Genomic DNA, 19,566 nt, shown 5'->3' with positions numbered 1-19,566 from the left:
GGGGGCTGCGGGGGCTGCGGGGGCTGCGGGGGCTGCGGGGGCTGCGTCCCTTCCCAGCTCTCAGCTCCGGCCCGTTTGTTCCCAGCGGTACGGGAGGAGCTCCAATCCCGCTCCAATCCCGCCGCCTCTCGGCACTGAGGGCACGCGGGGTGTCCCGTCCCTCCTCCTCCTCCTCCTCCCCCCCCCCCGTGTCTGCCCAGAGCGGGGGCTGCGGTCCCCTCGGCTGCTCTGAGCCCCTCCCGTGGTTTCCGTGCACCCCGAGAACGGCGGCAGCCCCGAAAGCGAAGCGGCACCGCGAGTTGCCGACAGCCGCCCGTGCAGAGCGCGGTGCTCCCGGGGCCGGACGTGGCCGTGCAGCCGAGCTGCCCCCATCGGAGCGGTTTTCTGGGGATGCAGATACCGCTTCCGCACGATAAACCTCCGCGAACAAACGCAACGAACGTCCCGCTCCCTTCCAGTCGCCCCTTCTGCGAGATGGCAGCGCTGAGCGTCAAACCGGGGCAGCGGTTCACCGTGCCCGACTGGGACACCAACGCCCGCCTCATCTCCGCCGACGCTGAGAGCCAACGCTCCGCGTCGCATCAGATCCGGCAGGAAGCCAGAGCCCTGCGCAGCGAAACCAACAACCAGGTGGGAGCCCCGGGTTGGCCCAAAAGGTGCCGAGAGGACAGGAGAGAACCCAGGTGTAGCGGGGGAGGGGAGAAGGCTTCACCTGTGAGAGCCTCCCGAATCCCCTTGCAGAGGGTGGGACTCTCGTGCCCTTGGCAACTCGCATCGCTTTCTGCCCCATCTGCTCTTCCTGATCACTGTTAGACCAAGCGATGCGTTACAGAGAGCTCCATCCATCCTGGAAGCAGGAAAGGCTTCGGCAAGTTTCAGATTTTGGTCTCAAAAAGTAACAACAACCAACAGCTCAGGGCGCTTTTCTTCCAATTCCAGGCGAAATGGGATGAACACGACAACCAAACCCGCCTGGCTGAACGAATCAGCAGTGTGAACAGATGGAAGGAGACCCTGGACAAATGCCTTGCAGACATAGATGAGGAAATCAATGCTTTGGCCAAGGTATGTTGGGAAGACAGATGGCTGGAAATGAACCACGCTTTCAACACGGGATGTTAAATAATTGAGGCTTGCCTCGTGCAGTGCGTAGGCCCAGATGGTGCCCGATGGTGGGGGCTTGTCACAGGTATTCCAGGATGGATACCTGATGAAATTACATCCTGATGTTCTCGGCTGAGCTGTGTGCTGCCTGCTCCTGTTCTTGCCTCGTTTTTATCTTTCAAGGATAACAAGAAATACATTCAAACCACGATCTGAAAAGGTTTGATTTGAAATGGAGAATGTCAGCGGGGTCAGTCTCTGCTTCTTTCAGTTCTAAACCCGCAGGCTGCTCCGTTTGGAGCCCTGGGCCTCCGGCAGGGTCTGAGCCCTGACCCAACGCACGCGGAGCGCCGCTGTGTTTGGCTCCTGCAGATTTCCTTCCAGATTTGCTGAGAGCTCCAGAACTGCGATGCAGGCGGCGGCCGGTCCTCTTACCGAGGGTGGGGGTGGGTTTCCTTCTTCCTCTTCTCCCATCCCTGAAGGAGAACCGCCCCACAGCCCAGTGCTCCCTGCAGGTGAAGGAAGCAGCAGAACGCGCCCTGCAGGCCAAGAATTTGCCCCTGGATGTGGCCACGGAGTGCCTGACGCTCCGCGACGGCCGCCGCGCCATCGATGTGGTGAGGGATCCTGTGGAGGAGGAGTTGCACAAAGAGGTGAAGGTGATCGACAGAACCAAGAAGGAGCTGCAGCAGAGAGTGCAAGAAGCCTTCGAACGGCTCTGGTGAGGCAAACAGCACGCTGCTGGTTTCGCGGAGATGATAGAGGACGTGATTGAAAGGCTTTGGAGGTGGGGAGCTGCACTCCTCCTTGTGCTCCCTGTGACCCCAGCCTTGCGTTCTGCAGCCTCCTGCAGGAAGCCCGCCAGCAGCTCAGCTTCGACCACCGCGGCAAGATGGAAGCGCTGGAAATAGACCGCACGTGTTTATCCCTGAGTGTGAACTCTCCCAACATCTCCTTCAAGGTCAACCCAACTCGGATCCCAAACGGGTGAGTAAAGAGCCTGTGCTTCTGTCCAGATCCGTGCGAGTGCTTTCCAGAGCCCAAGGATGCTTCTCCTTCCCGTGCTGCATCCTGGCTGATGAGTGCAGTTACTGAGAGCTCAGTGCAGGAGCTGGGATTTGCTGTCAGTCCTGGGCTGTGAAGCCACAGACCTGTTGGATATCAGACCTTTCTTAATCCATGCCCGTAGCGAGCTGATGGCTGGCGATGTGTGCTGCTATCAGATCCCAGGATGTCAGGGCACACCGAGCTCAAACCACCATCACCATCAAATAAATAACATCTCTGTAGTGCAGAAAATTGGAGCGCAAACGGTGAACAGGTTATCAAAATTGTCACTGCAAAAACAGAAGCTGGCTGCCCTGCCTCCCTACGCTCGGCTGTAGGTGACAGTAAGCAGTATCAGCCCCCAGCAAGGCTTTATGGGAGAGCTGCTGCACATTTTTCACTTGGTGGCCTTTCATAGCGTGCTTTGGATGTGTCCCCATTTGGAGCAGATGTTGGGCTCAGTGCAGGAGCCGCGGGGCAGCGGCCTCCAGCTGGTGCACTGAGATCAGACAGAATGCGACCTCCAAATTCCTGAAGCATTCTGCACTGCAGAAAGCCTTCGTGGCCTGCAGCAGGTGGTTCCCTTTGAACTGCCTTGCAGACACTCCACTTATTTTCACAACTGCTGATTTGTTCCTAGATCAACTGCGGTTGGTGAGTGGGAACAGAATAGCCAGTACAACAAAGATCATGCTGAGGAGGAAATGAAAGCCTCGACTAAGCTCCGAGAAGCAATAGTGCTTTCCATTGCCCAGGTAAATTAGCCCCTGGGGAGTGAATTACTGGTGCCCTCCTGTTTAAAAAGAAGACCTGGGCTGTGCAGAGGGTGCAGCAGACCCAGCAGCCTGGAAGACTCACAGCGATCCATCGCTGCTGTTCCTTTTGGCTGTGGGACCTTCCAGCAGACACAGCCTGGATGGCTTTGCTTGTCCCAACCTCACGGGGAGCCGTGTCGGATGTGACCATCAATGTGACCATCACAGCAGCAGCTGCTGGGAGGGAGAGCCCCTCCAGATGTGTGTGCTTGGAATCTGTTCTCTCTTCAGACAAACAACGAGCTGGAGGCTCAGCGTGTGGCCACAGAGTTTGCCCTGCGCAAGAGGATCAGAGACATGGAGAGAGCCTACGATGAGCTGAAATGGCAGGAGCAAAATGTAAATGGGGCTCATCTATCAGCCACAGCCTCGGGTGGGGATTGAATGCAGAAGAGGTCCTGTGCTCCATAGCAGCACTATGCCTGCTCTGCCTGCAAAGCCATGAGCAGGGAGGTTCAGCACCCATCAGCTCCGTTTAAAATGCATTCAGAGCACATAAAAGCCAATAGCAATTGGGGGCTGTTTCCTAGTCTGTCTCCTACAGGGAACTGTGGCTGTCCCTTAGGATACGTGTCTTTTTTTACCTTAGACCTTGGAGGAAATTGCTGAGATGGAAGAGGACATCCGACGCCTGGAGGAGGATCTTCGAAGGAAAATGCAGGACCTGAAAGTGGCACACAGCCGCCTGGAGACGCGCAGCTACCGGCCCAACGTGGAGCTCTGCCGGGATCAGGTATCAGCCCTGTCACCAGGGACTGGGGAACCCAACAGGATGGTCCTTGTTTGAGGTGTGGCTGCACTCCCTAGAAAATGCCATGCGGGCCAGCAGGGGGATGCAGATCTGTGGCCTTTGTAAAGCAGGGAGTCGGCCCTATTCACTGCCATGGGCGTCTCCATCACATCACAGGTGCAGTACGGGCTCACAGATGAGGTCCACCAGCTGGAAGGATCGATCCGTGCTCTGAAGCTGAAGCTCGAAGAGGCGCAGTGAGTCTCCTCCTCTGTGCATCAGGGCGGTGGCACAGCACTGCCTGTGTGAGAATCACAGAATTGCAGGGGTTGGAAGGGACCTCCAGAGATCATCGAGACCAACCCCCCTGCCAAAGCAGGTTCCCTAGGGATGTGGTACCCGGTGCTTCCAGGGGCCGCGTTTCAGAACTCGTGTCTGTTCAGAGGAGGAATGGAGATATGGTTGGGTTTGGTGGGAGCTGCTCTGGGCAGTGGGCTGCGGGCAAGGGTCAAGGTGTGTGTGCCGGAGGGTGGAGAGGGGTCCCAGCTGTTCACAGACCCAAACAATGCTGCTGCGATGCCCCAAGAAATATGATGGCATCATAGAATCACATTGGGTTGGAAGGGACCCCAAGGATCAGCAAATTCCAACCCCCTGCCACAGGGCTAACAACCTCCAGATCAGGTACTAGACCAGGTTGCCCAAGCCCCCACGCAACCTGCTCTTGAACACCCCCAGGGATGGGGCAGTGATGGAGCCCATGGGGTGGTGCTGGTGATGGATGTGGTGCTTCAGCTCTTCAAACAAAGGCAAAGGCCACGTGCTTCCCATCCATTTTGGGTGTGAATCCATCTAGCTCCCATCTCCTTGTTCCCAGGGATGCCCTGGATGCTCTGTACCGACAGCTGCACCGCGTGCAGACCGACATGGCCTACAAAGCCCACTCCCTGGTGCTGGACCACAAGTGCATGGACAGCCGCAGGAAGCTCGTGGTGCCCGCTGAGAAGTTTGTACCTCAGGTGGATTCCTTCAACCGCACCACGAACCGCGTGCCATCCCCACCCAGAGCCGGGCAGCTGGAGCTGGGATAAGGCAGGGTGAGCACCTGGGTGCTCCAGGATTGGCCTGACTGCCCTGGTTTGTTCTATAACCGTCTGTTCTGTGTGCTCCAAGGAGCGTTCCAATAATAAAGAGTGTCTGCCAGAGCGGCTGCGGTGCACTGGAAGCGTTTTGTAGCGGCTGAGCCCATCGTGTGCCCTGGGCGGTTCTGCCTCAGCCCTTCTGTGCTGGGAACAGAAGCAGGGCTTGGGATTCCTGTACTCTGATGGGTTTTCCAGGGGGTCTGAACTCAGATGCACTGATCTGCCCCACTGCACAGGAACAGCGCGACCAGCAGCACCTGCATTAGGAACAGTGCGGCCAGCAGGAGCAGGGAGGCCGTCATCCCCTGTGCTCAGCACTGTGATTCTATGGTTCTGTGACACTGGTGAGGCCGCACCTTGAGTACGGTGTTCAGTTTTGGGCTCCTCACTACAAGAGAGACCTGGAACGTGTCCAGAGAAAAGCAATGAAACTGGTGAGGGGTCTGGAGTGCGGATCTGAGGAGGGAGCTGGGGTTGTTCAGTGTGGAGAAGAGGAGGCTCAGGGGAGACCTCAGTGCGCTCTGCAGCTTCCTGAAGGCAGGCTGTGGTGAGGAGGGGTTTGGCCTCTTCTCCCATGAAACAAGCAGGACCCGAGGAAATGGCTGCAGGTTGTGATGGGGAGGTTTAGGTTGGACATAAGGAGGAACTGTTTCAGCGGTCAGGCGCTGCAATGGCTGCACAGGGAGGTGGTGAGTCGCCATCCCTGGCAGAGCTCGAGAGGCGTCTGGATGAGGAGCTGCGAGTGCCTGTGGCAGCGGGGTGACGGGAGGGCGGTTGGACCGGGTGATCTCGCAGGTCGTTTCCAACCTTGTGATTCCGTGACTCCATGATCCTCTGACCCCCATGCGGCTCCATAGCGCTCAGCCGGCAGCGCGCTGCCCTCCGCGCCGCAAGGGGGCGCTGCTTCCGGCCCGGTGGCGGCACGACTCAAGATGGCGGCAGCGGGCGCGGGCTCCGGGCGCGCGGCGGTGTCCCGTCCTCGGCCTCCTCCCGCCCGCTTCCGGGGCTGCTTGGCCGGCGCGCTGCTGGGCGACTGCTTGGGAGCCGTCTTCGAGGGCAGGAGCGTGGTGAAGCTGCCCGATTTGCTGAGCTTTCTCCGCGGCCTGGAGCCGCCGGGCGTTGAAGGGGAGCCGGCCGGGAGCGCCCGCAGAGGTGGGAGGAACGGCGGGCGGGGCGGGATGTGAAACGGTGCGGGGAGCGGGGGGAAACGTAACGTAAGGTAACGTAAGGTAACGGGTGTGCGGTGCTGCTGCGACATGGAGAAACGGATCTGTAACGGAGAGCGAAGGGGAGCTGTGCTGGAACAGCTGCACAGAGGCTGCGATGCCCCGTCCGTCCCTGGAGGTGTTCAAGGTTGATGGGGCCCTGGGCAGCCTGGGCTGCTGTGAGATGCGGAGGTTGGTGGCCCTGTGTGTGGCGGGGGGTTGGAGCTTCATCATCCTTGAGGTCCATTCCAACCCGGCCATTCTGTGATCTCTCACTTGTCCCCATGTACCTGGAGGAGAACACGCGTCCCTTGGCTTTATTGCCTTGCAGCACTTTGCATCCTGTCTGTGCTGCCGGCGCCTCTCCTGCTCTGATCCTGGCTGCTCAATGAACACAGCTCAGGGTGCCGCGTGTCCTCCAGCAGCGCTGCAGCCCTACGGGCAGGCGGTGCTCGCAGGGAGCTGTGAGCTGAATGATCACATGAAGTTGTAACTCTCTGTTTCAGAAACGCTTTCCTACACGGATGACACGGCCATGAGCAGATCTGTGGTGCAGTCACTGCTGGCCAAGAGGGAGTTCGATGAAGTTGACATGGCCAAGAGGTGAGGGCTGCAGCTGGGGCTTCCAGCGAGAGCAAAACTTGTTGTGTGTCAGACGCTTAAAATGAAGCCATCGTGTAACTCTGCAAAAGGGGACAGAGCTCAGGCAGAGTCATTGCTAATTTGTGGAGAAAACAAGAGCGATGACCCTGGAATTTATTGTGTGCTCTGTCCTGGAGCATCCAGCATCGTTAGCTCTAATGTCAGTTCCAAATGTGCTTTGGAATGGAGCGGGGTGGGACTTGCTGTTTTGCCATTCTGTATTGGAGCCCCATACATGCAGCCACCTTTGTGGAAGATAACGCCTGGACGAAAAGCATCTCCTTACATGTTTGTTTGTTGCTATTTATGTCTGTACTTAATTTAGCTGGTGAATATTAGTGAGGTCAGCCTCAGTTTGTTTATGATCCATTTCCCTTTTGGATCCACAGCCCTGGTAGCATTTGGTTCCACTTAAGGGAGAGCATTTATTTGTTTAGAAAACACTTCCATTGAACTCGAACAAAAGACTTTCTTTGTGGTTTTGACCCAGGGAAATGTTTCGAGTTTGCTCCTATTTCAAAGAAATGTGGAGAAGGAAACAAGTGGGTTGTGGGAGATGTCTGTACACCATTCATGCACCCTCCCCTCTTTTCACACCATTTTTTGGAAGTGACATTCTCTTCCTGCAGAGCTGAATCAGTTGAGCCATGGCTATCACAGAGTGGTCCCTATGCTGTTAACTCACCTGCATTTGGAAACTCCACAAATTCTTTTTCGCCTGTGTAACTGCTGCTGTCTTTGCCCACGCAGGTTTGCTGAGGAGTACAAGAAGGAACCCAACAGGGGCTATGGGATGGCTGTTGTCAATGTCTTTAAGAAGCTGCTGAGCCCCAAGTGCAGCGATGTGTTTGAGCCAGCAAGAGCTCAATTTAATGGGAAAGGCTCCTACGGCAATGGTGGTGCCATGAGGGTTGCAGGCATTCCGCTCACCTATTGGGATGTTCAGGATGTTAAGAAGGTACTGTGCTCCCTGGGGCGCCCTGGCTCTGTGACTGCCTGCTGCTGGCTGGGTCCCGCTCTGCTCTCACTTGGCTTTGCTAATGATACGTTTTCGTTCACAGTTTGCAAAGCTCAGTGCTGAGTTGACCCACGCCAACTCCTTGGGCTACAACGGGGCCATCCTGCAGGCCCTGGCGGTGCATCTCGCCTTGCAGGGAGAGGTCAGCAGGGAGACCTTCCTTGAGCAGCTCATCAGCCACATGGAGGACGTGGAGGCAGATGATAAGTCTCTTACTGATGCCCGAGCGTAAGTAGCTGTGCGGAGCGCCCACCCCACAGTTCACTCTGACTCTTCACAGCCTCTCTCCCTTGTTGCACTCTTGTTTCCAGGCTGGGATTTGAGGACTTACCATTTTCGAGGCGTCTGAAGAAAATAAAGGAATTTTTGGAGCTCAGCAGTGTTCCCAAAGCAGATGTATTGTTTGAATTAGGTATGCAATTCTTCGAGTTCCAACCCAGCGACTCCTTCCCTCTGTTTGTGGGAAGAAAATTGTCTTGCTACCAAAAACTATCTTGAATAATATTTCTTAATATTCTAAGATCTCATCTTAATGGCTCTCAGATCGTAATGTTGGATAGGATTAAGTAAATGTGTCCTGCCAGCCTATTCTGATGTAGCTGGGATGTTCTCTGGGGTGGGAGCAGTACTGGGGGACTGGGGGGAGTCTCCTGCAAATTTAGTTTTGCTCCTTGTGGTGATAAAATCAGTAGCACGGGATTGATGGTGATTGGCAATGGGACGTGGCAGTGAAAAGGGAAGGGGTACTTCTGTGGGGAAGAGGACAAGAGTGTTGTGCAGCACTGGAGCTGATTGGTTTTGTTAACAGGCAATGGCATCGCTGCTTTGAGGTCTGTCCCCACTGCCATTTACTCCTTCCTGCGCTGCATGGAAGCTGACCCAGATATTCCTGAGCACTACAACAACCTGCAGAGGACCATCATCTACTGTATCTCTCTGGGTGGAGATACAGACACCATTGCTACCATGGCAGGAGCCATTGCAGGGGCTTATTATGGGGAAGAACAGATACCCCCAAGTTGGGAGCAGAGCTGCGAAGCTTTTCAAGAGACACAGAAGATGGCAGATAGCTTACATGAACTGTACTGCCAACGGCTCTGAGCCTGAAGGGAGTGTGTGTCCAGAAGGCAAAGCAGGTGGTTGCCTCTGCTTTTCTGGTCATAAAGTTGGTGGTGGATCCGTGCCATGCAGATGCAGCGAGCCTCCATTGAGGAAACACCTGCTGCTGTGAGAAGAGAGGTGGAAGCACCAGCTGGGATTGAAGAGATGGGACGTAGCCTTCACTGACAGTTGTGCTGGGAAGCGGCTGCATGTGGTGCCCTGGACAGTGGGAGCATCTCTGAAGTACAAGAGCATCAAGTTTTATAAGGCTGCTGCTTGCTTTGGCCCACCCTTCTGTATCTGTCATTTTGTTATTCCTAGGTGGTGTCTGAATCCACAGACTTTTTTTTTTTACTATTTTCCTCTACTGCCACGTCCTTCATTTCTGTTGGTAGCAACGTGTCCAGCATTGGTTTTCATGGGATGCACGTCCTTAAAACACTGACAGGTGTGAGCGTTCATTCTCAACTGACAAGCAAGAGGATCGGGGTGGGAGCCTCCAGAGGAGCAGCCATGGGAGAGCTGGAGGATTTGCTGTGTGTGGGGACAGGTTGCCTCCTTCAGCGCGGAGTGAGGATGCTGCAGAGCAGAGCTCACAGGGAGGTTCACTTCATTAAAGGCAGAATGAAAAGTGCCTGAGATGGGAGGAGGGATTTCTTTGCACTGCCAGTGGCGTTTGAAGAGATGCCTTTGGTGCCTGCACACGGAATCCCAGTAGGCAAACTGTTACTGCTGGAAGAAGAATGGAATCTAGAATGGTTTGGGTTGGAAGGGATCTTTAGATCCTGTAGTTCCAACCCCCTCCTTTAGGCAGGGATCATTGATGATGTCCCTTTGGTGCCCTTTGCTCTGCAATCTGCCTGGCACTGCCCTGACTGACTGCACTTTGTCTTCCCTTAGATAGCTGCCTCACGTTTCTGCAGCTACTCCAGCCATTTCTTAGTTCTAATCCTCACATTCTGTGCTTTTAATTCTGCCCTGTGAATGTCCCGAGGGAGATTGCTATTTAAAAATAAAAATTGTGAAACATGGTGTTAAGCAAGGACTGAATTCTTGGTTCTGCTGCAGTCAGTGACAGAAATGGCTTCAGCTGAAAGCAGGAGTTGCTTCTCATAGCTTCTGAACTCTTATTCTCTGTGAAAAGCATCTGAAAATAAAGGGAAAGGTTAAAAGATGACAAAACATTGGGATTTGAAGCTGGTACTGATGGGTGAGAATATTCCAGTGCAGCTGTGTTGTTCCAGAGTTGAAAATCTTGAAACTTTTGCCCAAGGGAGCTGGTCAGAAAGGGAATAACAGCTTGTGCATGGCACGTCTGAAGAGGGTTACAAGCTTCTAATCATTAAAACCAAAAGGGAAGAGGCAAGCAGTCGTCATATGGAAGTGCTTGTAAATGTGAACGTGGCAACGTAACCCTGTTATCTCTTGGATTGTGGCAGTGGCACGTGAATGTTGTGCACAAATGGAGTTTGCTGCTTTTGGTCACAGCTCGTGGCTGCTGTGTGTTTTGGACTGCATGCACGTGTGGAACATCTGGGTGTGTGGGGTCATTCCAGACCTTCCTGCCTCTGCTTCCTTCAAGTGCCAGTCTTGTGTGTGATGCTTTAATGGGTTTTACTTGTTTAAATGAATATCTTGTTCTGAGATGGTGTGGAATTTTGCTCTTTTGTATATTTATGTATTGTGCTGCGGCTCTGAGGTGTAAAATGTCAGATTTTTCACATTTTCCTGCCAGAGATGTCAACATATCCACAGAGCTATTTAAAAAAAGACATTTTTCCTGTTAAAGGAGCTGGAGAATTTTCAAGTGTTTGGAACTCACGAAGGACTGAAGTTTCCTGTTTAAAAAACAGAGCCCATTTTAGGCCAGCCATGAAAGACTGAAACGTTCAGCTCTGCCCCACAGCTGTGCTCTCCTGTCCTGTGCCCACAGCTCTGGGGGGCGAGGAGGACGAAGGCACCGCCAGCCCCAGCTTTGTACAATAAGTTTTATTGATGGTTTGTCAATACAATCAAGTACTGCAGTTTTAGTTCTGAAGAGAAGGCCAGTTTCTGATCACAAAAAGAGTGCATTTTAAACCAACTTTTACTATGGCAGACAGTGCATGTAGTAAGTATTTACAAAACTAGAAACCTCTATATACTAGGTTAGAAATGGAGATACTAGAGGCGAATTAAAAAAAAAAAAATAGTAAGGATTTGTATATAAAAATGCACATTGTAATGCAGATTTCATCATTAAAAATCGACCTACTTCATCCAACCCAACCTGTTTTCTTGAGTGTGACCGAAACCAGAATCCCACACGCTCACACACCGCACAGCAGTCCTTCCTGCTGGCGGATCTCACACGCTCAGTCCTGCAGAACATCTTGGCCTGGTGAGCAGCCCCTCGTCCTCTGCTTCGTTCTCGGAGCCCACGTGTGTGCGTGTGTCACAGCTCTGCCTTTCTGCTTCTGCATGCAGCAGGTGATGCAGGTTGGTGACGGTTGATGGCCGTGCGTGTGAAGGGAGAGGTTGCAAAACAATATCTACAGCGCTCAGGGGGATCCTGGTTTTTTGGTGACACTGTCTTTTTTTCTTGCCAGAACACGACGTGTGCGGTAAACCAGAACAGAGCAGAAAGGCTGAATGTAGGTTAGAACACAGTATAAATAAGTCGCTTTGTTGAGGAAGAGGACTTGAGCTTGCAGCTGGGAGCGCGTGGAATCTGCTGGCCTCCTGCAGGTACTGCACAACATCACTGTGCTGCAGGGCAGCGTGCTGGGATCCCACCTCAGCAGCTCCAGTCTGTGCTGTATCCCCAGGAATCACTGCAGTGGAGGAGACCCAGAGACACAGGCTCTGTCCTTGAGCCCTCCTCCCAGCTTTGAGGAAAGCATTCGAGCTTCCACTTGGACATTTTGGGATTTTTGTTTTGGCTCCTGTTCCTGCTGGGAAATAACCGGCTGTGAGCAGAACCCAACAGGCCTGGCACCTCCCTGCTTCCAGGACTTACGAGGTCCAGTGGCATCAGAGCTCTGGGGCTGCGTTTCAACTTGAGAAAGTTTCATCACGCCACGACTTGCAGCTCTGCACAGAGCAAAACCACCGTGGGGAGAGATGCCAGCCCCAGCTGCTGCCCCTTCAGCTTTACACCTTCGTGTTTCTTCTATGCAGGGCCGGGGTGTTTTTATGGGGAAGCCCTGCATGGCAAGAGGCAGAAACACGTGACAGGCTTAAGGAAAAGAAAAAGAACCCAACCAACCAAAAAAAAAAAAAAAAAGAAAAGTTGTTTAAATATTTTGTACAGTCCATCTGAAGAACAGCCCCAAGTCTCATTCTTGCTACATTTTGTTTCTTTGGCCATAGAGAAGGCTTTAGGGAAATGTAAGGCTGCCAGCTGCTCAGCTGGTGACCAAATCGTCGCTGTTTCCTCGGGGATGTTCCCTTGCAGAGGGACACGCAGCGGATTGCCTCCAGCAGCATGCAGCTTCCTGGGATGAGAACTGCTTTTCTCTACGTGCAAGTGGCGATTGCTGCTCTGCCATGAGAAAACCTGCAAAGCAACAGTTTGATTCCTCCCGCCAGCAAGGACAGAGCAGCCACGCGGTCAGCATCCCACGTTCCTTCCCCAAAACCTTGCAGCTCCTGTTTGGGTCGGTGACATCTTCAAGCATTAGGGAACAAAGTGGCAATGACACATGGGAATGTTTTAGCAGAGGAACGCACCTGGAACGGCGCATTCACAGCACCATATTGCACTACGCTGGTACGTAACTTAAGCAGGTCATAGCACCGCTGTGTGACGACGGAATGGAAGGTCGGAGTGATGGCTGCTCCTCGGTTGAAAGAAAGAGAAGATGGGAAACACCAGTGTGAAAGCTGACGCGTGGTGAAGGAGTGGGACAGCACAAGCAGGCTGGCACCTGCAGGAAAGCTGAACTCCATCTGCTGGCACATCGCGGTGCCGTTGTGTTGGATGGAGTGACGTGCTGCGAGGCCAAGCCTTTGGGCTGCAGAGAAACGTGCGGGATAGGAGCAGCTCTCAGGCTTGCTGGGTTAATGCGAGAGAGGACCCAAGGGTCCCAGTGTCCCTGCAACAGGCTGTCGTCCTCCCAGAGACCGATGCCTGGATGGTTTCGTTCCTAAATATGCTGGGGAAGGGCTAAAAAATAATATTTACTTATTCTAAGAAGGTGCTTATGCATAGTGTTCCACGTTCTCTGACTGTAAATCCAACCACACTGGATCCGGAGTGAATCAGACACTGCTTCAAAGCAGCTTGAAGAAACAGGCATCAGGGAGACTGGAACTTGGACATCGGATGGTTTGGGAAGGAAATCCTCAACCCAGCAAGGATCTCTGCTGCTGTATGCGTTTGTGGTAAGTGCTTGGGACCCCGTGCTGGTTAGCAAACACACCATCCACCACATCGGCTGCGTTTATTTGACTGAACTCAGAATGGGAAACGAGGGCACTAATTGTAGACTGGAGGGGTCCGCTCCAGTCCTCTCTGGATCACGGAGCAACATGCTGCATTACCAGATCCTTGCCATCCCAAGCGAGTTCCTGTGTTTGATGTGCAGTCACTAGGGGAAAATCTATTCCAAATACACTTTGCTGAGAAAGTTGCTCCCTCCCTCCCTTCCTCCTGCCCCTAAAAAGAAAGGAAGAAAGAAAAACTTCTCCTTTCTGATGACCCTCTCGACTCATGGATCAAACAGCGTGAAGCAATGTCCCGCGACAACGGCTTGCGCGTTCTTCCCAGTGATTTTCTTTTTGTATTCATTAAAAAAAAAAAAAAAAAAATATTAAAAAAAAAAAAAACCAACCAAAAAAAAAATGACAGTTTATGGCTAAAGTGTGTGAAAAGGAAATGCGCCCAACAGCCGTTATGTGGGGCAAAGCAGGAACCCAGAGAAGGAGGAGTGGATGTATTCTGTGGAGTACAGCCCGTTGGCCTGGTCGGAGGGCATCTGCACCCAGACCTGGTCGTTCTCCTTCAGTTCAAGCACGGCACTGCCCGACGCCTGGTCCAGGTAGCCTTTTTTGTACTCATCGTAGGTGTAGGTGGCGGGCACGTTGTTCTTATAAAGAGCCACCCAGACGTTGGTCCCTTTGACGTGCACGTGGTAGGCGAAGTAGTAGATGCCGGAGATGGGGCAGGTGAATATCCCTGTGACCGGGTTGTAGCCGTTGTGCCCGTTGTACAAAGTCCGGTCGAACTTGACGGGCATGCCGGACGCCGGGAAGGGGGAGGTGAGGATGGCGGTGAAGGCGGGCGCGATGCGGGCGGAGAGCTCCCCGCGGCCGTACTGCGGCTTGCCCGGCTTGCCGTTGCCCAGCACGGCGCCCTCCACGCCGCCGTCAGGCAGATGCAGCCCCGCGATGCCCGTCTCGTCAAACACCCCCGGTGCTCCCGGTGGCCCAGGAGGCCCAGGGGGGCCGGGCGGCCCGTTGAGCCCCGGTGTTCCTGGCATTCCTGGTGGGCCGATGGGGCCGGCCACGCCAGGCTCGCCCATCTTCCCCTCGCCGGGAACACCGGGCAGCCCCGGCTCCCCTTTGAGCCCCGGCAGCCCCTGAGGCCCCATGGGCCCTGCGGGTCCCTGCAAGCCGGGGATGCCCGAGGGGCCCCTCAGCCCCGGCTGCCCCGGGATCCCACCGTCCCCTTTGGGCCCGGGGCCACCCGTCAACCCCGGCACCCCAGGGAGGCCGATGAACCCCGGCTCTCCTTTGGGGCCCGCTGGGCCGGGGGGGCCCTGTGAGCCGGGCAGACCCCTCTCTCCTGGCACTCCTGGTTTCCCTGCGAAGCCATTCGGGCCCTGGTCACCTCGCATCCCTGGCATTCCTGGCGGCCCGCTGGGCCCCACGTCGCCCTTAGGGCCTGGCAGCCCGTGCTTGCCCGGCAGCCCTGTGGACCCCGGTGGGCCTGGTGGCCCGATGATGCCGGCGGGGCCCTGCTCACCCGGCTCGCCATCGACTCCGGGTTCCCCTTTATCGCCAATGGCTCCCGGCACCCCGGGCTGCCCGCGGTCTCCTTTGAGGCCGGGCAAGCCTGGCTTCCCATAGCCTGTGGCGCCCGGCAAACCGGGGGGGCCGCGGATGCCCGGTTCCCCCTTTGGCCCCATAGGGCCCTGTATCCCTGGCACCCCTGCAGCACCGGGGACGCCGATCCCATCGATGCCAGGCGGCCCCCGTGGCCCTGCAGGTCCGGGTTCCCCACTGACCCCTGGCCCCCCGGGGGGGCCCATGTCACCCTTCTCCCCTGGCGCTCCAGGCAGCCCATCGAGGCCGGGTTTGCCAACGCCGACAGGTCCTGGCGGCCCCGCAGGGCCAGGAGGGCCACCATTGCCCCGTGGCCCTGGCAGCCCTGGTTTTCCCACCCCATTTTCACCCTTCATCCCTCTCTCCCCACGGGGTCCTGGCTCTCCTTTGGGGCCAGGCTCACCCCGAAACCCTGGCAGCCCTGGGCCGCCCTGGGGTCCTGGTTTCCCATTGACTGAGATGCCAGCGGGCCCTGGCAGCCCTGGGGGGCCAGGCAGTCCTCTGGGCCCTTGCTCTCCCCGCATACCAGGCTCACCCTTGGCTCCGGGCATCCCCTTCATACCCGCTTTGCCAGGCAGTCCTGGGATGCCAGGTTTCCCGATGCCAGAGAAGCCAGGGGGCCCCGCAGGCCCTGGCTGACCATGCATGCCTGGCTTCCCCGTGCCTGGCTTTCCTGGGTAGCCAGGAGGTCCGGGGGGGCCACGTGGGCCGGGCTTCCCAGGTGGTCCTGGCTCCCCTTTGAGGTCCATGGGCAGCAGCGGCGGCATGTCTGCGGAGAGAAGAGAGCACGGAGCTTTACTGGGGCGGCAGCCAGCTGGGGACACGTCAGGCTGCCGTGTCGGGGTGCCTCCAGTTGGCTGCACCTCCATTTTGCCACATGCTGGGGCTGAGGGATGCGGTCAGCAGGCACGGTGGGATGGGTTGGGGTTGGACTGGGTGATGTCAGAGGGCTTTTTCAACCTGAATGATTCCCTCATGGGTTGAGGCCTGGAGACCCGTGCATGGTTGGGTCTCTTTTGGGATTAAAAAGAAAACGCTGACATGTTCTTGAGAACCCAGAGAGGTGATGTGCGACTCGTTAAGACACGCCAATGCTGTTCTCTGGCCCCGCTCCGCCATCCAGCGAGGTGGAGAGAAACTTACAAAGGAAAAAGCGCTGAGGATGGAGGAAAAGCTCCAATAGCTGCGAGGGAAGCGCAGCCCCGACCGCGTCCAAGTGAGTCAGCCCAGCTGGGAGCGGGCCGCCGCCGCCTGACATCTCAAGAATTTATAGAGCTCTTTTGCAAACGGATATAAGAAAGAAAGTAATGGGCTGAGAGACTACAAAGCGAGCAGGGGCTGGATTACATGCCCACCGCAGCTACGCGCGAAAAGCGCAGACGTGAGCATAAATCACCCCCTGAGAGCGGGCGGGTGCTGCAACACATGACATGGAGAATGGGTGAGAAAGGGTGAACGCAGCAAAATCCCTCTGGGGAAGCTCAGAATGAAGGGAATGCTTGGCAGGACTGCCACGAGAAATGTGAAGGGCAGAGACCTCAGCACCTCGAGCTCACCCAGCCCAGCCCAGAGCAGGGCAGCAGCTGCCAATGCGTTGATCCCCCCCTGGTCAGCGGGAGGAGATCCGGGGGGATTTGAGACACATGAGAAGCATAACAGCAGCAGTTCGCCTCCACTGAGAGCAGCAACGCACCACGGCTGTGTCCCAGCTGTGTGCCCAGTGTTTGTTGGTGATGGAAGCATTCTCAGTGCTCATCCCCACCGCTCAGCCAGGCCCAAGCGCTGTGCTGCAGCACAGGGCACTTGGCAGCACGCGTTAAGGAAATGCTCATCTGCCCTGGCATTGCTGCTGGGTTTCTGCTCCTCACCCCAGAAAGCGGTGTGGGAAAGCAGGGAGACATGAAGTGCCGCACTAAGGCACATTTCTGGGGCTTGAATTCTGGAAAAATTTTTATCCGGAAAATGATTTCAATGTGTTTCCTCCCCCCCCCCCACCCCCCATCCCCCATCCCCAACCCGGTTTTATTTTTTCCCTCTTGCCACGGTTTGAAAAGAATTAATTTTCTAGGTCATTTTGCATGGGATCAGAACAAGGATCTACAGCTGAGCCCGTGGAAGAGAGAAGCGCGCGCACGCAGCCGCACGGCGCAGCACAGCAGAACGCCAGGCATGGGCTGCCAGCGTGCAGGCGGCCAAAAAGCAGACGGGAAAACCAAACCGGGGACGTTAGTGGGGAGAAACTGGGACATTGCAGCCCCGGCGGTATCCGATTTCAAAAGCCCATGTCTTACCACAGACGCATGTCTCGGAGCTCTGCATTTCACAGCAGCAGCATGGGGTTATGTGTTCCCCTCGAAGCATGAACAAAGCTGCCATGAATGCTGATGCTCCGAGCCAGCTGGGGCAGGGGAAGGGGAAGGAGTTCTGGGAGCTCTCACCTCGGCCCCGCAGCGCGTGGGCACTGCTGTATGGATCCTAGTGGCCGTCCCCTGCCCGCGGCTGCATCCATTCACCCTGGACTCTATTTGGGGAGGGGGGGGGCACTCTATTGCTCAGCACCCCGGGGCAGGCAGCCCTGTCCGTCTCACTAGGTGGCACCAGCAGCCCCAAAGACCGGCCCTGCTCCTCCCCACGTTGGGGTCCCAGCTTCTACATCAGGCTTGGGAGTACCAGAGTGCTTGGCACGGCCCTGTGTCCTGAGCAGGGCAAGGGGCCAGCAGGGATGTGCCTTGCCAAAGGAGCCATTACACAGGAGCTCAGAGGGATGTGGGAGCTACCGGTATTCCCACCTGCCTCCATCTTTCCCATTGTTATTTTGGGCATTGAAAGCTGGGGGGCTCAGCAGGGGCCCTCCACATGCTGTTTGCTTTGCTCTGTCCTGAATCGGTGTGGCTCTGTGCCCACTCCAGCCTGGCACCCGTGCAGCCCCCCAGCACGCTTGTTCCACCACTGCATAGAGGTAGGACAAGCCGCCCTGACGTGTGGGGAAGGAGGAGGAAAAAAGCAGGAAAAGCAGCAGGGAGATATTGAATCCAGGACCATCAGCAGCTGAAGTGCTGCTCTTTGGTGAGGCTGTGCTGGAAGGTTGTGTCTCTGGCTGGGATTCAGAGAGCAGCTCTATAACAGCTGAGAAGGGGGCAGGGAGCGGGGGCTCCCAGCACGCTTCAGCTCCAGGTTTTGCTGTGTGTTTTCTGACACATGTGCTGAGCTGAACTCCTGATAAGCCATTCCTCCCAGCAGTAAATCAGCCACTGGCAGCTGAGCTTTCTCCAGTTCCTCCTCCCAGAGCCAACACTTGGGCTTCCTGGAGGGTCCAGCTCCGAGTGAGCCCGGGGAGTCCCAGTAGCTGTTAACACCTTGGACTGCCCAAGGGATCTGCCCCGTCCTAGAGGCTGGCTCCAGAAGGAGATGCTGTGATGGTACCAAAGGTAGGGCTCAGTCACACTTGTCATTCCCCCATTGTGACTTGCAGATATCACCTGGGTGCTGGGTTAGGGTCCCTTGGCATGCGGTCTGTGCCAAGAAATGCTGCAGGAACTCAGCCACTCTCAGTGCTAGCTGTTTGCAGAGAGAGTGTGGAGTTAACGAGCTGGTCTGGTCACTGATGGACCCACCTGTGCCTTCTGTGCTGCACGACTGGGCACAAAGAGAGCAGGGCTCTGCAGCAAAGGCAAGCAGGGAGTGCATGCATACATGCAGGGCATGGAAGCAGGCAGGATGTGTGTGCACTCTGTGGAAGCAGACAAGGTGGAAGCAGGGCAGCTCAAAGCCAGCAGTTATGAAGGGCTGTGGCTCGGTTGGAAGCTGCAGCTGGGCTGGCTGCTCCCTGCAATGACCTCAGCGCCTCTGCCCCTGCAAGCAGCACATGTCGCCTGGTGGGGATTGATTTAACACGTGTGGCAGAGGAAATCGCTCTCACTTGCTCTCTTTGTGCTGGGCTGGGTCTCCCAGCTCGGGCCTTGGCCCTCTCTCCTTTCCCAGCTGGTGTGAAACACAGGCAGGGAAACAGGATAGGTGGAGGATGAGAGCCACTGCAAATGGGCAGGATGGGAGGAAGAGAGCAAAGGGCTGTGGGGCTGCTTCCTACACAAGGTCCCAGAGTGAGACACCGGGGGATGTGACCAGGAGGGGCACAGGGCAGGAACCAGGAGACCCCCCTGCCTGAGCCAAGGGGCTCAGCTTCTCTCTGCTGAAATCTCCTGGGCTTTTTTGAGAGGTGGAAGCACCTGCTCAGAGGGCACTGACTGTGGGGTTTGGGTGTGATGGGGAGAGCTTAGCGGCTGAGGGATGCAGCGAGATGCCATGGGGCGCTATGGGATGCTGCAGGCAGGTCTCCTGCTCTCGCAGTCAGCATCACCCCCCCCCTCCCAACCCCTCCAAGCGCGCCCCTTACCGAGGTACTGCCCTTTGCCTTCCCGAAATGGGGGTCCCAGGGGCCCCTTCACCATGGGCTGCATGTACTTGACCTGCGCGTATCCGGCCGCTCCTCCCGCCGCCGCTGCACGAAGGCCAACCAGCAGCAGCAGCAGCAGCAGCACCGCAGCGTCCGGCAGCATCCTGTTCCACAACGCTCCTGTGGACAGAGCAGCAGTGAGGGGGGGCCCCGGCAGCACCGCGATGCGCAGCCCCACATCCCGTGAGGATCGGTGAGCAGCGCACAGCCAGCTCTCTAGGAAAGGCCCCACAGGGAGCAAAACCCCCCCCCAGTGCAATTTCCCATTGTTTTAGGCACCCC

The 19,566-nt window shown here is 56.1% G+C and overlaps 3 protein-coding genes across 3 annotated transcripts; 2 read left to right on the top strand and 1 right to left on the bottom strand.

The window, feature by feature from the left end:
• Positions 1–474: 474 nt before the first annotated feature.
• TEKT2 (tektin 2) lies at positions 475–4,880 on the top strand. The gene is made up of 9 exons (XM_042830772.1): positions 475–630; positions 940–1,065; positions 1,620–1,825; positions 1,948–2,091; positions 2,792–2,906; positions 3,198–3,305; positions 3,556–3,699; positions 3,874–3,953; positions 4,574–4,880. Exons 1-9 carry the CDS (start codon positions 475–477, stop codon positions 4,785–4,787), a joined length of 1,293 nt encoding a protein of 430 aa, XP_042686706.1. The 3' UTR covers positions 4,788–4,880.
• Positions 4,881–5,770: 890 nt separating this feature from the next.
• ADPRS (ADP-ribosylserine hydrolase) lies at positions 5,771–10,448 on the top strand. The gene is made up of 6 exons (XM_042830799.1): positions 5,771–5,990; positions 6,550–6,646; positions 7,436–7,643; positions 7,747–7,931; positions 8,015–8,115; positions 8,512–10,448. The coding sequence occupies exons 1-6, from the start codon at positions 5,771–5,773 to the stop codon at positions 8,802–8,804; spliced, it is 1,104 nt and encodes a 367-aa protein (XP_042686733.1). The 3' UTR covers positions 8,805–10,448.
• Positions 10,449–13,529: 3,081 nt separating this feature from the next.
• On the bottom strand, positions 13,530–19,310 carry COL8A2 (collagen type VIII alpha 2 chain). The gene is made up of 2 exons (XM_042830785.1): positions 19,225–19,310; positions 13,530–15,600 (listed from the first exon to the last, which is right to left on the bottom strand). Exons 1-2 carry the CDS (start codon positions 19,286–19,288, stop codon positions 13,679–13,681), a joined length of 1,986 nt encoding a protein of 661 aa, XP_042686719.1. The 5' UTR covers positions 19,289–19,310; the 3' UTR covers positions 13,530–13,678.
• Between the last annotated feature and the right edge of the window lie 256 nt (positions 19,311–19,566).

Source organism: Centrocercus urophasianus, unplaced genomic scaffold, assembly GCF_019232065.1.
Source record: "Centrocercus urophasianus isolate 14NV4802_14NV808 unplaced genomic scaffold, USGS_Curo_1.0 seq_100, whole genome shotgun sequence".
Lineage (NCBI taxonomy): Eukaryota > Metazoa > Chordata > Aves > Galliformes > Phasianidae > Centrocercus > Centrocercus urophasianus.
This window is presented reverse-complemented; position numbering and strand designations above follow the sequence as displayed.